Consider the following 19,838-nt stretch of genomic DNA (forward strand, 5'->3'; position numbering starts at 1 on the left):
AGTTTTAGAGTAGGTAAAAGTAATCTAAGGTGAAAAAAATTCAGAACAATGGTTGTTCTTCCTCTGTCCCTCAGGGGAAGGGCAGGTATTAGCTGAGAAGAGACAGAAGAGAACTCTAGGGAGAACATAAAAGTCCTTTACTTAGATAGGAGTGTGAGTCACAGGTGAATCTGTCACTTTTGTCTAATCACACACTTAAGGTATATAAATCTTATTGTATGCAAATTTTTATCAACCTCCCCCTCCCCCAAACCGATAAACAAATATTGAACTCAAGATAAGGCACACTGAAATGTTTATGGGTGAAATGTGCTGATGCTCACAACTTCTTTGAAATGCACCCAAAATTAAAATGGTTTGATGAATGGACAGATGTGGTAAAATAAATATAGGAAAATTTAAATTGTAGAATCTAAATGGTGGATACATGGGAACTCACTGTATAATTTTTTTCAACATTTCGGTATGTTAAAAGTTTTCATAATAAAATGTTGGGGTAAAATTTTAATGGAGGACTACAGGTTTATCCCTGATAAAGACTTTTTTGTGAACTATAAGAGCATTAGCAGTAATTATCCATGGTGCTAAGACTACAGGCAATAACTGGAGCTGCTGCCTTTCCCTTCGCTCCATAATTTCTCAAAGATCCCAGAAAGAAATGCTTTTGATCTGGGCCAAACACATGTAGAGGGCCAGGAGCTTCCTCCTGTGCTAGGCCTCAGTTTCTGGTAAACTAGAACATTTTTTCCTAATCTGTTATCATTTCTACCACCTTCTTCACAGCTGGTCTTATTCTCTTTTTTCAGCTTCTCTACCAAGACTAAAATCCCAACCAGAATGCTATGGGCCCATGTGTGCCTCAGTAGCACGTGGAGCTGGATTCCTTTCTGAGTAGTCAGAGGTTCCTGGGTAACTAGTTTTGTTTTTTCACAAATCTGACTCTTTTACTTTATCATTGGAATTAGCATCTCTTATAAGTGAATTTTTATAATGCACAGTTTTCTATCCTTTGAGTCATATTTCCTTTAAATTATCTAATGCATGGGATTATTAATCTCTCCCAAATCCTGTATATCTCCTTTAAAATCTACCTCCAAGCCTACCTCTGGTTTGGAAGTCTTCTGTATTTTATAAAACTTTATTAAATATCACATTTAAGTGAGTCAATAAAGAGAAGACTTAGAAATTTTGCTGTCTATTTTTGTAAGAGAGATCTGGCTAATACTCGCCAGGTCTTTGTGCACTCTCTTCTGAATCAGTATATTCTGCCTGGATGTCTGTAATAGTCTCCTAACTGATCTCCCCATTTCCACTCTCAGTCCCCTCTGATCAGTTTTCCATGTTGAAGTCAGAAATCTTCTCCAACTCCAACCCAACAAAGCCCAGCTTCTCATAAACCTATCAATATGTTTAACATTTACTAGCTTGTTACCTATTTCCCCTACGAGACTATAAATTCAACAGGGGAGGGACCAGATCTGTCTTGTTTCCGTTCCAGCGACTCACACATAGCAGGTGCTTTATAAATAACTGCTGAAATAATGCTAAGAAAAAGGTGATAATTCAAGGATTCTCAGAAATAACCCAAATCTAGCCCTGGCCTGCTGCTGAAGCCATCAAGGGAGAAGTGAGCTTTCTAGGAACACCCAATGCAAAAGACTAGCTTGTTATGTCGATGTGCCCCCATAATCCTCACCTTTCCATCTGGTGCTAGTTGGGAATTGCAAATGGAAACAACTAAGTATAGATACAGCACCAACCTTTTCTGCTCTTGCTTTCTACCACTTGGAGACTATTTCCTTCACTCCCCTCTGTAGGTTGCTTTCCTCTGCATACTCCCATCACCAATCTTGTTGCTTCCCAAGCCTCATACCCTGACAGGGTACATTCCCCATTGTTCCTTAAGGAAGCTATACTCACTCTCATTTTTTTTTAACTTAAAATTCACAAAATGTCAGAAATAAAAAGGGACTGAGTGATTATCTTATCCAAGTTCCTCAATCCAAGGCAGAGAGGGGAGATGTGATTTGGCTAAGGAGACACATATGGTTAAGTAAAATGAGGACTAGAACATAAATATCCTGACTCCCACCTAGTCTAAGACTTTGGACTGTAGTTACACCCCTCTCTACTGAAAGAACCTTCCTTCTTATATTCAACAGCAATCTGATTTGGTGGGCAAGAGTATTCATTCTGCAGTAAAGTGACTAGGCTCCAAGTACTGGCCTTATGCCTTTCTAGCCACAATGAGATACTATTAGACACCCACCAGAATGATGTCTTACCTATGTAATTTGGGCAAAACAATTACTAAGCCTCAGGTTCCTCAGGTGAAAAGTGCGGGATAATATCTATTTCTAGAGATTTACATAAATAATGTACGCAAGGGGGAGGAGATACAGCTCAAGTGGTAGAGCAAGTGCTTAGCATGCATGAGGTCCTGGGTCAATCCCCAGTATCTCCTCTAAAAAATAAAATAAACCTAATTACCTCCCCGTCAACACACACACACACACACACACACACACACACACACACAAAACATAAGCAAGGTGCTTACTACAGAGCCTGATGCTATTATTACCAATACTATTATCATTATCCTTGAAGCCTAGGTCTCATATGCTCTTTTCATGATCTTTCTAGCACTCAACAGCTTCTCAGACTCCTATACTCAATCCACACAACTGTACCCTGTCCATGTTTCCAGCTCCTTGTCTGTTAACAAAATAAGCTTCTTTAGAAAAAACGGTTCTTCAGCAACTCCTCTGTCACATAGCACAGCCCTGAGCACACAATGTGAATTCAAAACACCTCAGAGAGGTTTGCAACAGCATGCTGGAGCATGCTTGTATGGTTTGCAAGACAGAATTGTAAAGGAATTTTGTAAGCAGGTGGCCTTGGTAAGTTTTAAACCACAGAAATTGAACAAATGCTAAAAATCAGGGATTCCCTTCTTCCAGCTAGTCAGTTTACCAGCATACACAGGGAATCCCACTATTTGCCAATAGAAACAAGTTTTTCAAAATTATTATATTATTTTCCTACCATGCAACAAAACCTTATTAACATTAATTCACTCATCATTTTCTCTGGCTTCTCCTCCCCTGCTTTAGGAGATTCTAACTCGGCTCTTCATAAATTCAAGAACAGATCTTTCCTCTTGGATCCAATTCAATGCCAATTGAGCTGAGACCCATCAGTTCTCCATGCCCAGGAGTTACACTGCCTTCCTCCATTCCCAAAAACATAACAAGGAAAGGCACCAGGTTTCAATCCCATTTCCAGGCTTCAAGGAGTAGTAGAGCACCCATCTGGATGGCAGAATCACTCCTTCAACAAACCAAAGCCTACCTTGGCATGCTGGAGCAGCTCAGATCAGGGATCAAATCTTGAAAGCCAATCAGGAAATTCTCCATAGGCTCCCAATGGGCATAACATCACACATAGAATACTTTTCTCCCATAAGACTGAAAAGACAAATTACGCCCATCACCACCACTCTTCCTCCTTTCTCTGCCTCAAGGCACATGAAGAAGGTACACAATATTTCTACCCCTGCTTTTCCCTCTATAACTCAGGGATTCCCCAATTTATATCAGCAGCCTCAATGACAATCCTCTTTGGTCATGAACCAAACCAAATATGCAAATCCTCATTAGAAAATTACAGTCTTAACTCATATATAAGACTAAGAGCTCCTAACATTGTGTTTATAAACTAAAATTTTAACCAATAATTTGATTTAGATCCATGTAATGCTAAGAAGTCTGGCTGCCATACAGTATTTGGTAATATAAAGCTTAAATATGTATGTTCACACAAAAAGTGAAAAATGGGAAAATATAGTACAGTAAATGGTCACAGGGTTTCCCACCTGCTATATTCTGTAAACATCAAAAAGTTTGGAAGCTACTGATCCAACTCCAACATTCCCAAAAGACTTATCCAAAAATGGACTAATCTGTGTCCAACATTCCAAAGAGAAACTAGTTTGAGAAGAGAATCGGATCTGGGGAAGGAAGCAAACCAAGAAGGAACACATGGTCTCCAAGCAAGATAGAACTATATGGGAATAGAAGTTTCTCTCTTACTTATGACTATGTGCTTACACAACACGTCAACCTTCCTACTTCAAAACAAGCATTTGAAGCATTGGTACAAGGCTAGAGCCCCTTTCCCAGCAGGCTCAGGACCCATGACAAGAGTGTTGTCAGTGGCCTCCCCCAAAAGTCAGGGAGAGGAAGGAAACAGTTGGAGGGAGGAGCTCTGCCTCTGGAGTCATGCAGGCAGACAATGTCTGAATAATCTCTGTCCACTCCTATCTATTAGTGAGAACTTGGGCAAGTTATTTTGCTTCTCTTTGCCTGGATTTCCTCATTGGTAAAGTGAGGATAGTAATACCAACTTTAGGGTTATTGTGAAGATTAAATGAGGCCAACCATGGAAAGTGCCCCGTACCTGAGCCAGTGTAAGTGTCCAACGTTTGTTAACTGCTCCTCTCTTCAGTGCTCCTAAATGGATCTTTTTGTGGTATCATTATCTACCTGCTGGCTCATGATACACCCAAGAGGAATACCTCCAGTCTACCTGCTCCATGGACCTAACTGGCAGGAAAATGACAGCCCCCAAAAAAGAGAAATGACGACCCTTCCCCCTTTTCTCTCCTAATGAAATTCTCAAGCTGAAGGGTGGAACTGCTATTACACACAGAAAAAGTGGTAGGGCAAGTAGCCAGACCACAATTTTGAGTTCCACTGGCCTTTCGTTTAAGGCTCAAATAGATTTCCAGAAAGAAATGAAATGGCTGGGTTCACAGAATCACTTAAGTTTAAAACTGGATATAATGATATTATCTAGCTCAATCCTATTTTGTTACTTAATCCCACTGAAGACAGAGGAAGACTAGTTCTAGGACACACAGTAACTTGGATGAACCACAACTCGATTCCCTGAGGATATTATTTCCACCCATTTTACCAACAGCTCACACCTTATAATCCAGTTCAATCTGGAGTCCACTTGGCCACAGAAAGAACAGTGAAGTTCATGTGGCCTCTTCCCATGACCTACACCAACTAACCTTGCACACTAATGGAAAATAATTCTGCATCCACCACACATTCTCCCTATTTTTCTGCCAGGGCAGGAATGGAGAAATTGTGGGACTCCACATTTGTAAGATTTTATCAACGGGTTAAACTTTAAATAACAAGCATGAATACTGCAAATAAAGTAGAATTTGCCTCAGGGAAATACGAATACCAAAATTTTCAAAGAACACCACTTCTGCCACCTGGAACCTGCCCTGCTGGAACCTATCTTTTTTAATCTACATCCTTTTAATGAGACAATTAAAAGGAAACCTGGAACCCTGGAAAAGAAAATTAACTACTGTTAAGGCAAGCTCCCTCAATGGAATAAATTCACTTGGGATACATGGGCAATCTTAAGATAGGTTACTCTTCAAAATTTGTACGTTAGGGAATTTGAGAAATGAAGAAAGGGAGGACTTCAGCAATAAGAAAACTACATTACAGACATACAGTGACTTGCCCATGTGCCAATATGGATGGGGTGCAGAACAGAGGGGAGAGACTCTAGTTCTGTGGCTCCTTCACAGCCACAGCAACTAACCTGGTGCAGGGTTAGTAATTTTACAGTATAAAACTGTCAGTTAATCTCCAGTGTGGCATATAGAAAAGGTAACTGAGGCAAGTTCTCCAAAAAAACTGCAAACATAGGAGAAGGGGGAAAGGTTAGGTGGACTGCAATAAAATTTGAACACCCAAAAGTAAAGAAACAGCTGAAAGAGGCAGAATTAAAAGAGAAATGATAAGGAATAACTATGTGCTGTCCAAAAGTGCAGCCCCTAACCACATGAGACTATTGAGCACTTGAAACTTAGTTCAAATTACAATGTGCTGTAAAATATACAGTGGATTTTGAAAACTTAGTACAAAAAAAAGTAAGATAAGCTCAATAATCTTATATTGAGTATATACTGAAGCTGTAATATTTAAGATCCACTGGGTTAAATATTTTATTAAATTTCACGTATTTCTTTTAACCTTTTAAATGTGGCTACTAGAAAATTTTAAATAACATCAAGTAATTCTTATTTCAATTGACAGTGCTGTTTAACAAGTTCTCCAAAGATCATCATACATGTTAAGAGGAAATTTTCCACTGATTTGTGAATTCAGAGTTGTTCTGTTCAATACAGTAGCCACTAACCACATGTGACTATTCAAGTTTAATTACCGTATTAGTGCAGATGAGAACATTTCCACTGGAGAAAATTCTAGACAGTGCTAGTCTAGAACAAGAACCAAGAGGTGGACATTTCATACAGAAAAGCTAAAACTTTATCAAATTGACCTCAAACTACAAAGAATGAATTTCAGGTAGACAACAATGCATGTAAGTGGTTAAACTGATGGAGAAATTCACTTCATTCTGGGGTGTTTGAGTGTCTTATTAAAGTATTTGTTTATAAAAAGTGGTATCTGGCAGCTAGTCAAAAGGTTATTAAAAAGATAAAAGTTTCTATCCCTCTGCTAGGCCAGGAAAGCCCTAGAACCAACCAACCCTTGCCTGCTTGCCCTGCTGACCACTCAGCTCAGTCATGCCACTCAGGCTGCCAGAACCCCAAGCTATGATGTTATGGGACAACTTTTAAGAGCTGACAGGATAAGCACAATTTTACATACTACCACTGTGCTCCCTGACACAATAATTTCGTTTCTACTAAACTAACATATTATGTCCCCAAGAACTTTGGTTAGAGATCACACCTTCCTTCAGCTTATACCCAAGGCTTCCATTTTATTTGTTTCTGTCTGACCTTTTAACAACTGGCCAGGAAACTCTATCCAGTTCCCGTTGGACGTGAGTGTACCTTGTACATGTACAAGTACAAACAAGCACTTACTTGTGTCACTTAAGACTTTAATGTCTTGAAGAACAGGCATCTTATTTTACTTCCTTCTCCACCAGTGTGTAAGTGCTAGGTGCACAACACTGCTCAAAACATTTAAGTTCACATGGGTTACAGCTATGGCTAGGCTGTATATTCATGTGAAATTGTCTTAAAAGCTTGGAGGCAACAGACACTTCCAATTCCAACCTGTCAATTCAATGGTCTAGAAGCAAAGGTAATCAGCAGTATCTACTTCATTAAGAGTTGCATCAGTCTTTCTACCACTTAAGCCAGATTCACACACAGCAGAGGGATCCTAATGGGCCCACAGGACCACACCACAGAAAGGAGTTATGTATAAAGGACATGACACTCTCTGCATTGCGACCCAATATGTGGGGAAGTGTAGTGGCAGGTGGCATTAACTCACTTTCACATGGAACAAAAGAAAAAGAAATCCACAATAGCACCAGTTAACATGATTTAAGACCCCTCAAGCGGCTGACTTCTTTACCCTCCTTAAGACTTTCACACTCTGTGAGGATTAACAGATGACTTGTAGTACAATGTGGTTGTTACATTTGATATATAGCACAAATGCATAAGTGACAAATCTTATTTCACTAATCAAGAGATGTGAGTGAACTCACTCCCCTCCCCCATCCCAATTAGGAGTTTAGGGCTACAGAGACAGCAGTCGGGGGCTTCAGTCTAAGTAAAACTCATAGTTGTGTTTACCAGCAGGCTTACTATATAAAGCAGGTAAAAAGGGAAAACTCACAGCATCCAGATAAAAAGGAAATGAACACCAAGGGGCAGCCTACAGCATAGCTCACTATACTATAACATTGGGATGTGTTATGCTTGTCAACATCTTTGTCCACACTGAATTATGTTCTCCTGCTGGTCATGGCTCTATTTCCCCCAAATAGTCACCTCCTCCTCTCAACATGAAATGGCAAGCCATCAGTTGGCTAGGGAAACTGACATGAAACCATTAAGTTACTGAAGTCAGAGTCCAGATGTCGGAAACATTAGGGTGCCAACTCCGACGCTCTGCTGTGCTATTTAGCCACTTCTCTACAATTACTGTTTGCTTAGTCTCTATGACCTAATGATCAACATTTTCACTGGGGTGGGGGAGAAGGAGTGTAGTTTTAGTGTCCCTGGCACTCCTGACAGAATTCAAGGAATATGGTTAATGAGCACTACTTTCCTGCCCCCAGTTTCAGAGTGCTGCTCTTCTGTCCTTGAGACTGGAATGTTTACATCAGGTGGCTTTTTGCCCCTTCAGTAGTAGAGCAATATGTAGAAAAGCAGTGCCACCTTAGTTGCTCGTTGCTATTGTTGATCCAGAAAAGCCATCTAGGACACTTGTGAAATCCTCTGGCACAAGGCACCAAGAATAAATCCAGCAATAGCACAGCAAAGAATTAAGATTTACATGAGCAGGCACCAATAAGAGATGAACTCGCTTATGTTGTTGAACAGAAGTTTCCCCAGAAAAGTCACTAAAGCATCAGAGAACTGGGCCACCACCATGGTACACTCTTTCCAGAATATTTTACAATAAGTCAATGTGATCTATCAGATTTTATACTAAAAAGACAAAACTGAAATCAAGCAATTGTTTAATCAAAAATGGATAGCCATAAGTTGAATTCTACCACGGCCCATAAAAGCTCTACTTTTGGGGAGGAGGTAAAGAGAACAGTGGCGATGCACGTAACTGATAGACTACTTCTTGCTGTAAAACAACAGAAAGCTGACAACAGTGAATTACAGAAGTTGAATGATCTCTCCTGAGCAAGAAAAGGAGACATATTAGCAACCAGTCCACCCCTTTCTTAAGACGGTAAAGGCGATTCTGGATGTCCTTAGGCTGCTCATTTCACTCTTCAATTTTTCAAATGCTTAGTCAAACAGTCATAATTTTAAGAACAGCTTAGCAACTACCTGGAATTAAGTATGTCTAGTCTACACCTCTCTAAAACAAGTTGGGTACTCAAACTCAAATACAGGCTAAAACTCTTTCATGATAAAGATAAGTCATAAACATTTTTCAAGAGCGTTGGTTAAAAGGAACAGCCCACTGATTTCTCTGCAACTCCAATCCAGATTTTTTTTTTAAAGATTATGTGGAGTTTATGGAAACTATTTATTTGCTACTATTTTTCAGTAGAAGTTGAAGTGGAAGGGACAAAACCAGAGCATCACTGTCAGAAAGAAGCAGTTATTTTTGATTCCTCTTCCCTCTTCCCCACATCAAATACTTCACATACTAATGCAAAAACAAATGAGCAAACAAAAAAGAAAAACAAAGCTTTAGAGGTATGTGCAACTGACCATGTATACTGAAGATTTCTTTTCCCATTTCCTCAAGTAATCAGTTTTTAAAAGACAGTTCACAGCCCCCTTTTAGACTCCTTTTGTGAAAAGGAGCATCTGGTTTCAAGGTCTGAGTCCACATAACAAAGGAGCTTGCTAGCAAAAACACATAATAAAATAAACCTGAAAAAGTGGATACCATAGATTTGATCTAGAATCAAGATTCCTCCCTGCCATTTCAGGTATCATCTTCTTTCCACACTTCAGCATTAGAGGACAAGGATAAGCAACAATTGTTACCTCCAAGATCACCAAATCCACCTTTCCAAAGACACAAATTTTTAGGAGTTAAAAAAAAAAAAAAAAAAAAAAACCTGATAGTACAGCTCAGTAGAATACTCTAGTGCAGTTAAAGCATTAAAAGCATCAGCCTGTTTTATTTCGTGACAAGTTTATTGAACAGTATTCAAGACTTCATCTATATAAACAAAAACCTCTGCTGAATAAAGCCAAGGCAGTATTTGCTGGCAATGTTGGGCCATATTGGCAATGAGTCATTTTATTGTGTTTGGTTTCTAAAGTTTGGACTACTGTAGAACTGCCAGTAAAACAATTTAAATGTTTCCAAGAGTGGGAAATAGTTTTTAAATGTGATCACTGCCAGAAATTCTTTCCAGAAGATTTGACTGGCAGCAATTTTACATTTTCTTTACTCATTTTAAAAGTGTTCTTGATGAGTGGATTTATTTTTTAAACACTTGACCCACACCTGTACACAATGACAGAATCCAAAAAAAAAGGGACTTTGAGTTTGATTAAGGCTTTCATGTACCCTTCTTTTTATCCAAGGTATTTCCACCCAGAATGTATGTTTACTTACTTCCATACACAGCCCTAGATTCTCATCCAGTGGGTTAAGACTGACCTAATTACACTGAATGTTACTCTCTGAAATTCTGAATAAAAATCCTAATGAAATTTCCACCGTCAATGCTTTGACAACTTGCAGCACAAAGCTAGAAACGACATTTCACTTAGTGCACATTAAAAAAAAGCCACTAATAATTATACATCCAAACTATAGTGTAAACACAGAACACACCTCCAAATTTTGCTTGTGAACTAAATGTTTCACTCAAGTTCAGAAAAAGTTTACAAATTTGCTTATTTATAAAATACATTTTGTTGATTTTTCTAACCCTTTAAACTAAAAAAAAGGGGCGGGAGGGTTCTAAATCTAATGGAAAAGATTCTCTTCCATTAATGTAAGAATCACCAAAATCAGGCAATAAAATTTACACATAAGATTGAAAATATGTGTTTACAAATGCACACAACTTTGAGCAAAGCTTTACAAATCCTTCATACCATACAAAGCAAATGAGAAAATAATGTAAATTCATTTTCACCCCACACCTAGTTCTTATGAGAAAATTGGCAGGAAGAGAGGTATAGTTTCACAGAACATATTTTCAAGAATTAAAAAAAAACTCAAACTCCAATGCCCAGAACAAGATGAACAGTACGCTTAAAGTTAGCACTATGTTAATAAGTCTCAGATACACAAAAATCAAGTTCCAGAGGGCAAAGCATTTAATTACATTTCACAACAAGAGAAGTACTGTTGTGATCCAACCAAATATGAAACACAATTCTCTCCAATTTCTACACAAACCACTATTTTCTTAATTTATTTAATTTGATGAACAATGAAATCAAGTTTTCCTTTTCAGTATTTGTCTAAAATGTAGTAAATAACAAAGTAGTTGAAATAAAGTATATGAAATATTTAATAAGAATGTACGAACATATAATCAAAATAAATTGTGGAAAAAGATAAAAGACTTCATCTTCAAACAACCCATTTTTCTAAAATGAAAATAGTCAGCTTTCCAATGGGGAAAATAATCTGCAGTTGAAATAAGACTCCCAAGCAGCGCTGAAGTTTTCTGCACTCTGTCTTTGGAATGAGAAATGATTACTGAACAGAAAACTTAAATTGAACAGCATATACAAACATCATATTGCTTTTGTAGCTGAGGAGGCAATAGCTAGTGATCTGTCAAAGCAAATTTATATTCATGAATTACTAAAGGACCCACAACACAGCCATTTCTTCTTTTAAAGTCTAAATAAATCCTGTCCCTAAACAAAAAGTCCCGTTCTGTCAATCCTCTAAGATTGTAGTGATGACAACACTTTCCAAATCTTATCACACAAATGAAACTGTTGCCACTCTTAACTCTAAATTACACGACGCTGTATTTCAGTGTTCCACTGAATTGCAACACCAAAAAGGCACTATTTAAATTTTAAAGTAGGAAATACTTTAAAAAGGCTGACCCCTTTTTAAGTACATTGATTTGTAGGAAATGTTGGGGATGTTTCAAACCAAGACAGAGGCCCATGTAAAAGACAAAATTTGTTTTTCATGATATCTCACCGATCTCCCATTCCATGTTTATAATATGTGACACATCTTTAGAGCATTTTAACTAAGAAGGAAAGTAACCAAAAGTAGAGCCTTTTGTGGCAGTGAGCAGGACGTTGTAAGGCAAGTTTTCATGACAAGGACACTCACCAACCAGAACCCATGTGGTCCTTCTGCCTTAGTGTCCTGAATATCAAAGAAAAGAGTATGAAAGGGCAAGGAGTCTCAATTCTCTTACCTCTGGCACTTGTACTCTGTATAAAGAATTTTTGTAAACAGGCTCCTGATCAAACAACTAGACCAAAAAGCCTCCAAGTAACAGGATTAAATGCGTATCAATCTATGGACCAGCTTACAGATCTTTGATTCTGTAACACTATTGCTAACAAAGCTAAGAACTTCAACTTCAATTTTTAAAACCTAGATATAATAATGCTTTATGAATGGACCTTCTGTTTAGTTACAGGTCAAATTTTCACATAAATTTGGGACAGAAGTTGCCAGAATATTGCCAGAACTCATCTTGGGCAGGACTTCAAATCAAGTATCTTAAACAATGACTATTAAAGGTGGTTTCTGGTTTTTGATGCCACCCAAACAACATGAACAATTTTTAAACTGACTAAACTAAAACTTGGCGGTCAAACCAAAAAGGCTCTGGTAGGTAGAGGACTCCGTATTTTATTTTTGTGGCAAATGTCTTATTCCACAGTTTTAAGTGTGACATCAGAAATAAAGTTCAAGGTTATAGCACAAACCAAGTATGGAGTTTTATATTAAAAAACAACAACAAAACAGTTCTGCTCATTTACAAATGAGTCAATTAGGCAAACAAAGCAGCAACTTCAGAAGCAAGACTGTCTATACAGCAAGAACCCTCAAGAAGCAATAAAGGTACATACAGTGAATCTGTATACAGAGATTTTATTCAATTTTAAAAGAAAATGAGGACTTTAGACAAAGCTTTGACCCTATAACAAAGCAAATCTGTCCAGCTTTAAACCAAATTCCAAGAGTAGCCAGCTTCTATTTTTCAGCAGCTGGCAAGAGCACCCTTAATGAGCTCTATTGACATTTCTATTTTCTTCATCCCAAATGGTATAAAACAAAACCGATCTAGACTCCTTGATAAGCTTTATGTGGTCATTTGCATTTTACAAATGGTTTCTCTAACGGTATGCCAAAATCATTTTTGTGTTCTCTCCAGACAGCTTTACTGTAACATACAGCAATGTTTATCCTGGTAGTGAGTCTTCTGTAAACAGTCAACCAATGCTCTATGTATGGAAACCAATCTATATGCAATTGAAACAATCCACAGGTTCTAACCTGGAAACACTAGGAAAACAATCTGGATGCATTAATCACGGCACTATGAAGACTATATCTACCCTATGAAGAATTGATGTGAACAGCTAGCTACCCTAATACAAGTTTTACTTTTCTAGAGCCAATAGGTCTGTCATTTAAGTCAATGACAGCAGCTGTGGCTTCATCCCGAGATTCGAAAGCCACCATAGCTTCGCCTGTGGGCATACCTTTTTCATTGTATTTTAAACACACTGAGCCTGGGATCACTTGATAGCCATAAAAGAAATCTAAAATCTCATCAATAGACACAGTGAAGGGCATATTCTGTACTTTAATTACTGTTGGTCCTGGTTTTCCAGAACTAGATCCAAAGCCAGGAGGACCACCAATGTGGATTGGGCCAGGACCAGGACCAGGGCCAGGCCCAAAGGCTGGAGGCCCACTTAGATGCCCAGGGGCATTTCCAAGGCCAGGAGGGCCGCTTCCAAAGCCAGGGGGGCCACCTAAGCTACCAGGGCCATTTCCAAAATTCTGAGGGCCCCCTCCAAATCCTGGCCCACTTAAATTATTTGGTCCACCTCCAAAACCTGGAACATCCAGTCCTAGACCAGGCAAACCACTATTTCCAACTGAAGGCATTCCAGGCCTAGCATCACCAAAGGCCCCTCCTAATCCTGGAGGAGGGAGTGGTGGCCCAAAGGCATTTGATCCACCAAAATTACCAGGAAAGTTAAATGGAGGCCCATTGTTGGTCTCCTTAGACCCTACAGCGAGGAAGGCATGCTCTTCACCTCCTGCACTAGGCATTCCAGCACCGGGCATCCCGGCACCAGGCATCCCCGCACCAGGCATCCCCGCACTAGGCATTCCCGCATTGGGCATTCCCACACTGGGAATTCCTGGAACTGCAGGATTACCTGGCACAGGCATCTTTAACCCTTTTTTTCCTTGGGCAGGGGGATTTTTCTCAATCTCTCTCATATCTTCTAGAGTAACTACATGAACAAAAGCTTCTCTCCCATTAAGTTTTTTACGGTGTAAGCGTTCAGACTTACGTGCGTCATCTTCATTTTTAAACTGAACCAATGCCTGTCCTAGACCTTGCCCATTGTTATCAACAAGAACATGTACTGCATTTTCATCCACTGGAATTCCTTCTAGGAACTGAAGAACATCCATCTTGGTAATGCTGAAGGGAATATTTGTTATGTGGGCACAGACTTTGGCAGAGGTGACATCTCCCTCCGGATTTAACATCATTTCCCTCTGGTCATAGCTGAAGTTCTGCAGTCTTTTTCGAATCATGTCTATCTTTTCTAGCATACCTTTTTTAGTAATTGGATGAACTTGAATAAAGCGATTGCCCATGTATTGTTTATGACGACACAGAGCAGCCTTATAGTCAGCCTCGTTCCTGAATTCTACGAAGCCTTCACCAGTTGCTTTCCCATTGGGTCCATAAGCGATATAAATACTATCTTCCACAATATCCAACTTTTTAAAAAAATCAATGACATGTTTGTTTTCCGCTTCAAATGGTAGTCCTTTCAAGTAAACACAAAAACCAGCCTCATGTGGTGATCTTGACCTTGACCTTTTCTGCCCACTGGGCGATTTTGACCTGGGAAGTGTCTGAGGAGGGGCATGGGTTTGTCCAGGAGGCCCTATACTTTGCTTAAAAGTGATATGGCCTCCAGCAGCTACCCACTGTCTCTCTGTGGCAGGACTAACTTCCACATAGCGTTGAATCATCAGCATTCTGTTTCGTTTCAAAGCTTCAAATGTATCTTGAGGGGAGAGAAACTTAACCAATCCATTCCCATTATTTCGACCTACATGATCTTTCAACAAATGCACTGCATCAACACGGAGCCCATGGAAAAAATCTCTGACATCATTTTCCATTGCAGAAAAGGGCATTCCATGCACACTGACATACAGATCATCAGGGTTGATGGGAAGTGGTTTCACACTGCTTTGAGAGTTCATCTGGATAGGGTTAACAGGATTCAATGGACCCAAAAACACAGGGTTCAGGTTATTGTTCAGATTCACAGGTGCTCCAGAGCCATTCATTCCAGCAGGTAGAGGTGCCACAGGTGGCGGGTTCAAGGGTGGCATGCCTGATATGGGTGGCAGCGGGGTCATGGGTGGCACAGAAGGGACTGGGGGGATTGGGGGCACAGGAGGCACGGGAGGCAACGTAGGTACCGGAGGAGGAACTGGTATTGGGGGAATGGATGGCAATGGTGGCAAAGATGGCATCGCTGGGATTGGAGGAATTGGTGGCGGTGGGACTGTGTTCATTGGAGAAGCTGTGCTCGGAATGGTTGAGCTAAATGTTGGGCTCCCAAAGGAAGCCCCCATATTTGGAGGAGCCGTTCCTATGCTGGCTGTGGAAAATGTCTGTATGTTTTTGTTGCTTTCATGAACAGAAGTGGCAGCAGTAACTACACTGGGTGAGGGATTATTAAAGTTGGGTACTGTTGTAGGCAAGTTTACCCTGCCACTCATTCCTGAGCTAGGTGGCGGTCCTGATCTACTAGCATTTGCTGGTGGTATATCTAAGTTGGCAGTTTCAAAACGCCTACGACTCAGTTCAATCATATTCTGCATTTCCGTTTTACTACTCAACAATAGTGTTACTTTTGACCCTTTAATTGTACCACCTGTGCGCATCATACCAAGCCTTGCATCTTCATCAGTGGCAAAAACGATGAAAGCCTCACCCAGTTCACCCCCTACAATATGCACGCCCCCATCAGGGATGGTCAATCCAGAGAAGAAGTGGCGAATGTCCATGGTCCCCGCCACAATTGGGAGACCTTGCAAACGGATGACCACAGCCATGCTGCGCTGAAACCACACACACCTGCAGATGAGAAAAGGCAACGGCCAGGTCAGACTCCTGTTTATCACACCAAGTTTTTAGCTACAAGAATGATCAGCTACCATATTAGGCCCTCAAATATTCCCTCAAACTATCACAAGCAATGTCATTTTTTAAATATGGAAATTCTGAAAGCTGAAAATTATATGCCATTTACAATGTAAAACCCAATTTCAACTTCCAAAAGGGATTAATTCTGGAAACAATTAGAAGTTCAGCCCCAAGACTCAAAAGTTTCAGTAAAACAACCATAGGACGATCAAATCACCAATTATACCATCATTCAGACCACTAATTATTCAATAAGATTTAAAAGAAATGTGTAAGTCAAATCAGGAAACAAAGTTTAACAATCTACAGGGAAAAACATACAAAGGATATATCACAGTTAATATTTAAAACTGGCTCAGCATCTTCCTTACAAACGTGACAACTTATGGGATTATCATATATCATTTTATATGGCTCAATCTCAAAATCCAACAGAAACAAAACTGGAAAACTAATGAATTTCAAATAATACTTAATACTAAAGCAGATCCAAGTCTCAAATGAGACTGATTCCATATTTCATCCTAAAACTCTTGTATCTGCTTTATAGCTTTATTTATTAAAGAAAACAACATATAATTTTTACATAAGGTTAATACATACTACGTATCCAAAAGAAATACTGAATAAAATAGCCAAAATATTAGTTACCTGTAGTCATAACTCCAAAAAGTGGTTATAGTGCCATTCACCATGGCTGTTTTAATTAACTCATGTTCATTGTCTCATTCTCTAACTCTCCATTCAAACAAACAAACAAACAAACAAACCGCCGTGTTTAACCCACAGGGGAGGACGGATAATGAAAAAGAGGTATTTTTTGTTTTTGAACTAGTATATAAACTTTATTCAGTTGGTTGTGACCCAACATAACTCCTGTGGAATTTGACTTTAGTACTTCAGTTCATATGGCTTCTAAGAATAAATGCAAGGGTAGCCCTTTGTAAAGTAATCCAAAACAAATTCTTGTGACTAGAAAAAAGAATTTTTAATTTATGTGGCCAACAGCATATGATGTTTTCCAAGTCATTTAAAAAAATCAACTTTTAAATATAAACCTATTAAACTATCTGTGACCTTTGGGAAATTATAAATTATTTGAGCTTTGGTTTCATCAATTCTCAAACAAGAACATCAGACAAAGTTCCCTGCTACAAGCTCTAAGAATTCTGTAACTCCATGAAAGCAGTTTTTCAAAGTCAAACACTATATGAATGCTAATTTGAAGCAACAAAATCTGCAAATGTATCTCAATATTACGATTGCTGTATACAAAAGATGCATTTGGCTTTGACAGTTTCCTCACACACACATACACAAAAAACTAAAAGCCATCTTCAGATTTAATCCAGAAAGATGGACTGGCAAATAGAAAACAAGACCATATGAAAAACACTAGGGAAGTTTGGGACTACAAAAATTCGGGAAAAGGCAGAGGGAAGATTCTCATTTCTGGTCTGCAAGAGTCAATAAGAAAAATTAATACTAAAAACATCACACTAATAGACTCTTTTGCCCTTATTTACCATTTAGCAGTCTATAAAAAGTTCATCAAGAAGGTTCTGATTAATTAAATCAAATTCTCATTCCTTACTAGCTCTAGAATACTGCCTATATACAAGTAGCATATAGCATGCCATTCAACTTCAAAACACACTTGATCACTAATTGGGGGAAATATCATGGGTAATCTAGATTCCCTAAAACTTGAGAGATGTTAGTTTGCATCAGGACAATAAAATGGGGATTTGATATAGTTCCCAGAATTAAACACAGGGCTTAAGCGCATATACAGTAAGTCTTCAAACCATGTGCTGCTAACAGAAGGAATTTAGCCAAAGTCTGTACAAGGTACACATGAAAACGTAATATTGAAAATCTGCCCAGATTACCATCTAAAAAGGGCTGAGGAGTAAACCAAAGTAGAGCAGCACAAGATGTATTATAAAGCCATCTAAGAAGAAGAGTTTTTAGGGTTCTGAAAAATGTAAAATAAACTAAGATCTGCTATTCTGCTACTAAGTACCTTTTGACAGATGAGTCATTTCAACCTATCCTGCTTGAGCCTATCTTAGTTATTAACAAGAGGGTTAGATTCCAACCACTAAAGTTACACCTAATATCAAAATCTGTACCCTAAGACAAATGACCCATTATCTATACCTATACTTCTAAAAAATATTAAAAAACCATACCAATAACAAGCACCTGTATTTGTAGTTAGACTAGAATGCTACTGAGGGAAAAAACAGCTACATACTGCCTAATAATCAGGAATTCAGCAGAGGAAATGCATCCACAGAAAACTGACCCCTAAAGGAAGCAACAACTGTTCAAGACACCCAGTCCACCCCAGCCCCATCCCTCAAATAAGCTTGTTAAAAACAAATAAAAAACCAATTTAGTCATTACACATATTTTCATGTTACTTAATAATCTCATCTTATCTTGTATAGAAACAAACCCTCTATTCAAAATCTCTTACCTGATAAAACAAGAGATGTATTTTCTTAACAAGAAGTAGAGGCCAAGTCAATCCTGTGGGCAACCAATTAAAACCAACTTTTAGACTGCAATAGAGAATAAATGGAGGCAAAAATCAATGCAGGAAACACAAAACACTCACAGGCCACGCTGAACTGTATATTATGAAGGCGAGTCTGAAACCACCAGAGTACTTCATTAGAATGTATAAAAAATCTCACATGTTTATTATTTGGTATTGCTTTCAAATATATCTCTGAAAACATATATTTATATACATCAAGAATGTGTCATACATTAGCCCAAGAATGAATCAATCAAAAACTAAAGCAGTCATAAAGCTTGGGTAACTGCTTTAATCACTGATGATTAAACCAGTCCAGAAAATTCCATTCACACAAATCCAACTGCCACCTATTTCCTCAGGTTCCCACTAAATTTTTGATGAAAAAGCACAAGTTCACACAGTAACAGTTCCTGGACAGATTAAGTCATCAATTCAAGGGTATCCATGGAAATTACTGCAATTACTCTTCCAATATATTTTCCTTTGCACCAAAATAGCATCAAACATCAAAAAACATAAATGAAGTGGAAGTTCTGGGTATAAGGACTAATTTCTAGTTAAAGCCACTGAAATTCAAAATATTAAGAAAAGAGCTTTTTCTTTTAACACTAAAATGGTTCCAAGAGACTTGTTAAAAAAAAATTCCTAAAGTCTAGCATATTAAAAGTAGCTCCCAAAGCAAAAACAGGCCACTCATCTTTCACTGGAATTTCTCCCAGACTGGTGAAGTTACAATGAACAATTCACAAGCACTTTATATGACCAAATGATCAGACAACTATCTTCAAAAGAGTAGAAGGAAACTGTCACTGTTAAGTATTGAAGTTACCAATAGACGCCTACGTAGAATGACGATGCTGATTTTTAACTATCTTTCAAGATCAAGATACCACCAGTGAGCTTAATATTCACCACCAGAAAGACATACTCAAAAGTTTTTGTTACTCCAAGCTTATCTGAAGAACACGCTAAACATCCTCTAGACAACCACTCAAATTACTAAAGAACAGTGAGACCGTTTTGCCACAAAGTTATGCAAATATGTCATAAACAATACTTTCAAAAGCCCAGAGCATTCTGTTAATCTCTTATACATCGTACAATTGATTCTAATTAAGTATAAAAATTTAAAACTCTACATTTAAAAGCCACATCTAGTAGCTGATCTAACGGGTCACAAAGGGAAATGTGAAACAGAAAAAAAGTTTGCTTTACATAAAGTTTATGCCCAACAAGGAAGAGCATGAATTACTACATGAATGAGTATTTATTTCTAAACCTATAGGTTTGACTCTACAAGCCTCAAAACCAGGGTAATTTTCTAGTTAAGTATTAGTGATAAACAGATGATCCC

The 19,838-nt window shown here is 38.5% G+C and overlaps 1 protein-coding gene across 14 annotated transcripts in view; it reads right to left on the minus strand.

Annotated features, from left to right (window-relative positions):
* Positions 1 to 19,838, minus strand: part of LOC102512707 (RNA-binding protein 12) — a 33,883-nt gene that overhangs the window by 9,842 nt on the left and 4,203 nt on the right. For 2 of the 14 annotated variants that reach the window (XM_014562498.2, XM_014562500.2), the window contains exons 2-3: positions 18,419 to 18,471; positions 9,685 to 15,864 (exon numbers count right to left, since the gene is read on the minus strand). The exons of 4 other annotated variants lie outside the window; for them this stretch is intronic. In XM_014562498.2, the coding sequence (XP_014417984.1) occupies positions 13,101 to 15,842 (2,742 nt within the window). In that variant the 5' untranslated portion in view covers positions 15,843 to 15,864; positions 18,419 to 18,471 and the 3' untranslated portion in view covers positions 9,685 to 13,100. Of the gene's footprint in view, positions 1 to 9,684; positions 15,865 to 18,418; positions 18,504 to 19,838 lie in introns of those variants that run through there. 8 more of the 14 variants (XM_032462211.1, XM_032462207.1, XM_032462206.1 and 5 more) reach the window with 7 other exon arrangements.

This window comes from Camelus ferus, chromosome 19, assembly GCF_009834535.1.
Source record: "Camelus ferus isolate YT-003-E chromosome 19, BCGSAC_Cfer_1.0, whole genome shotgun sequence".
Taxonomy (NCBI): Eukaryota; Metazoa; Chordata; class Mammalia; order Artiodactyla; family Camelidae; genus Camelus; species Camelus ferus.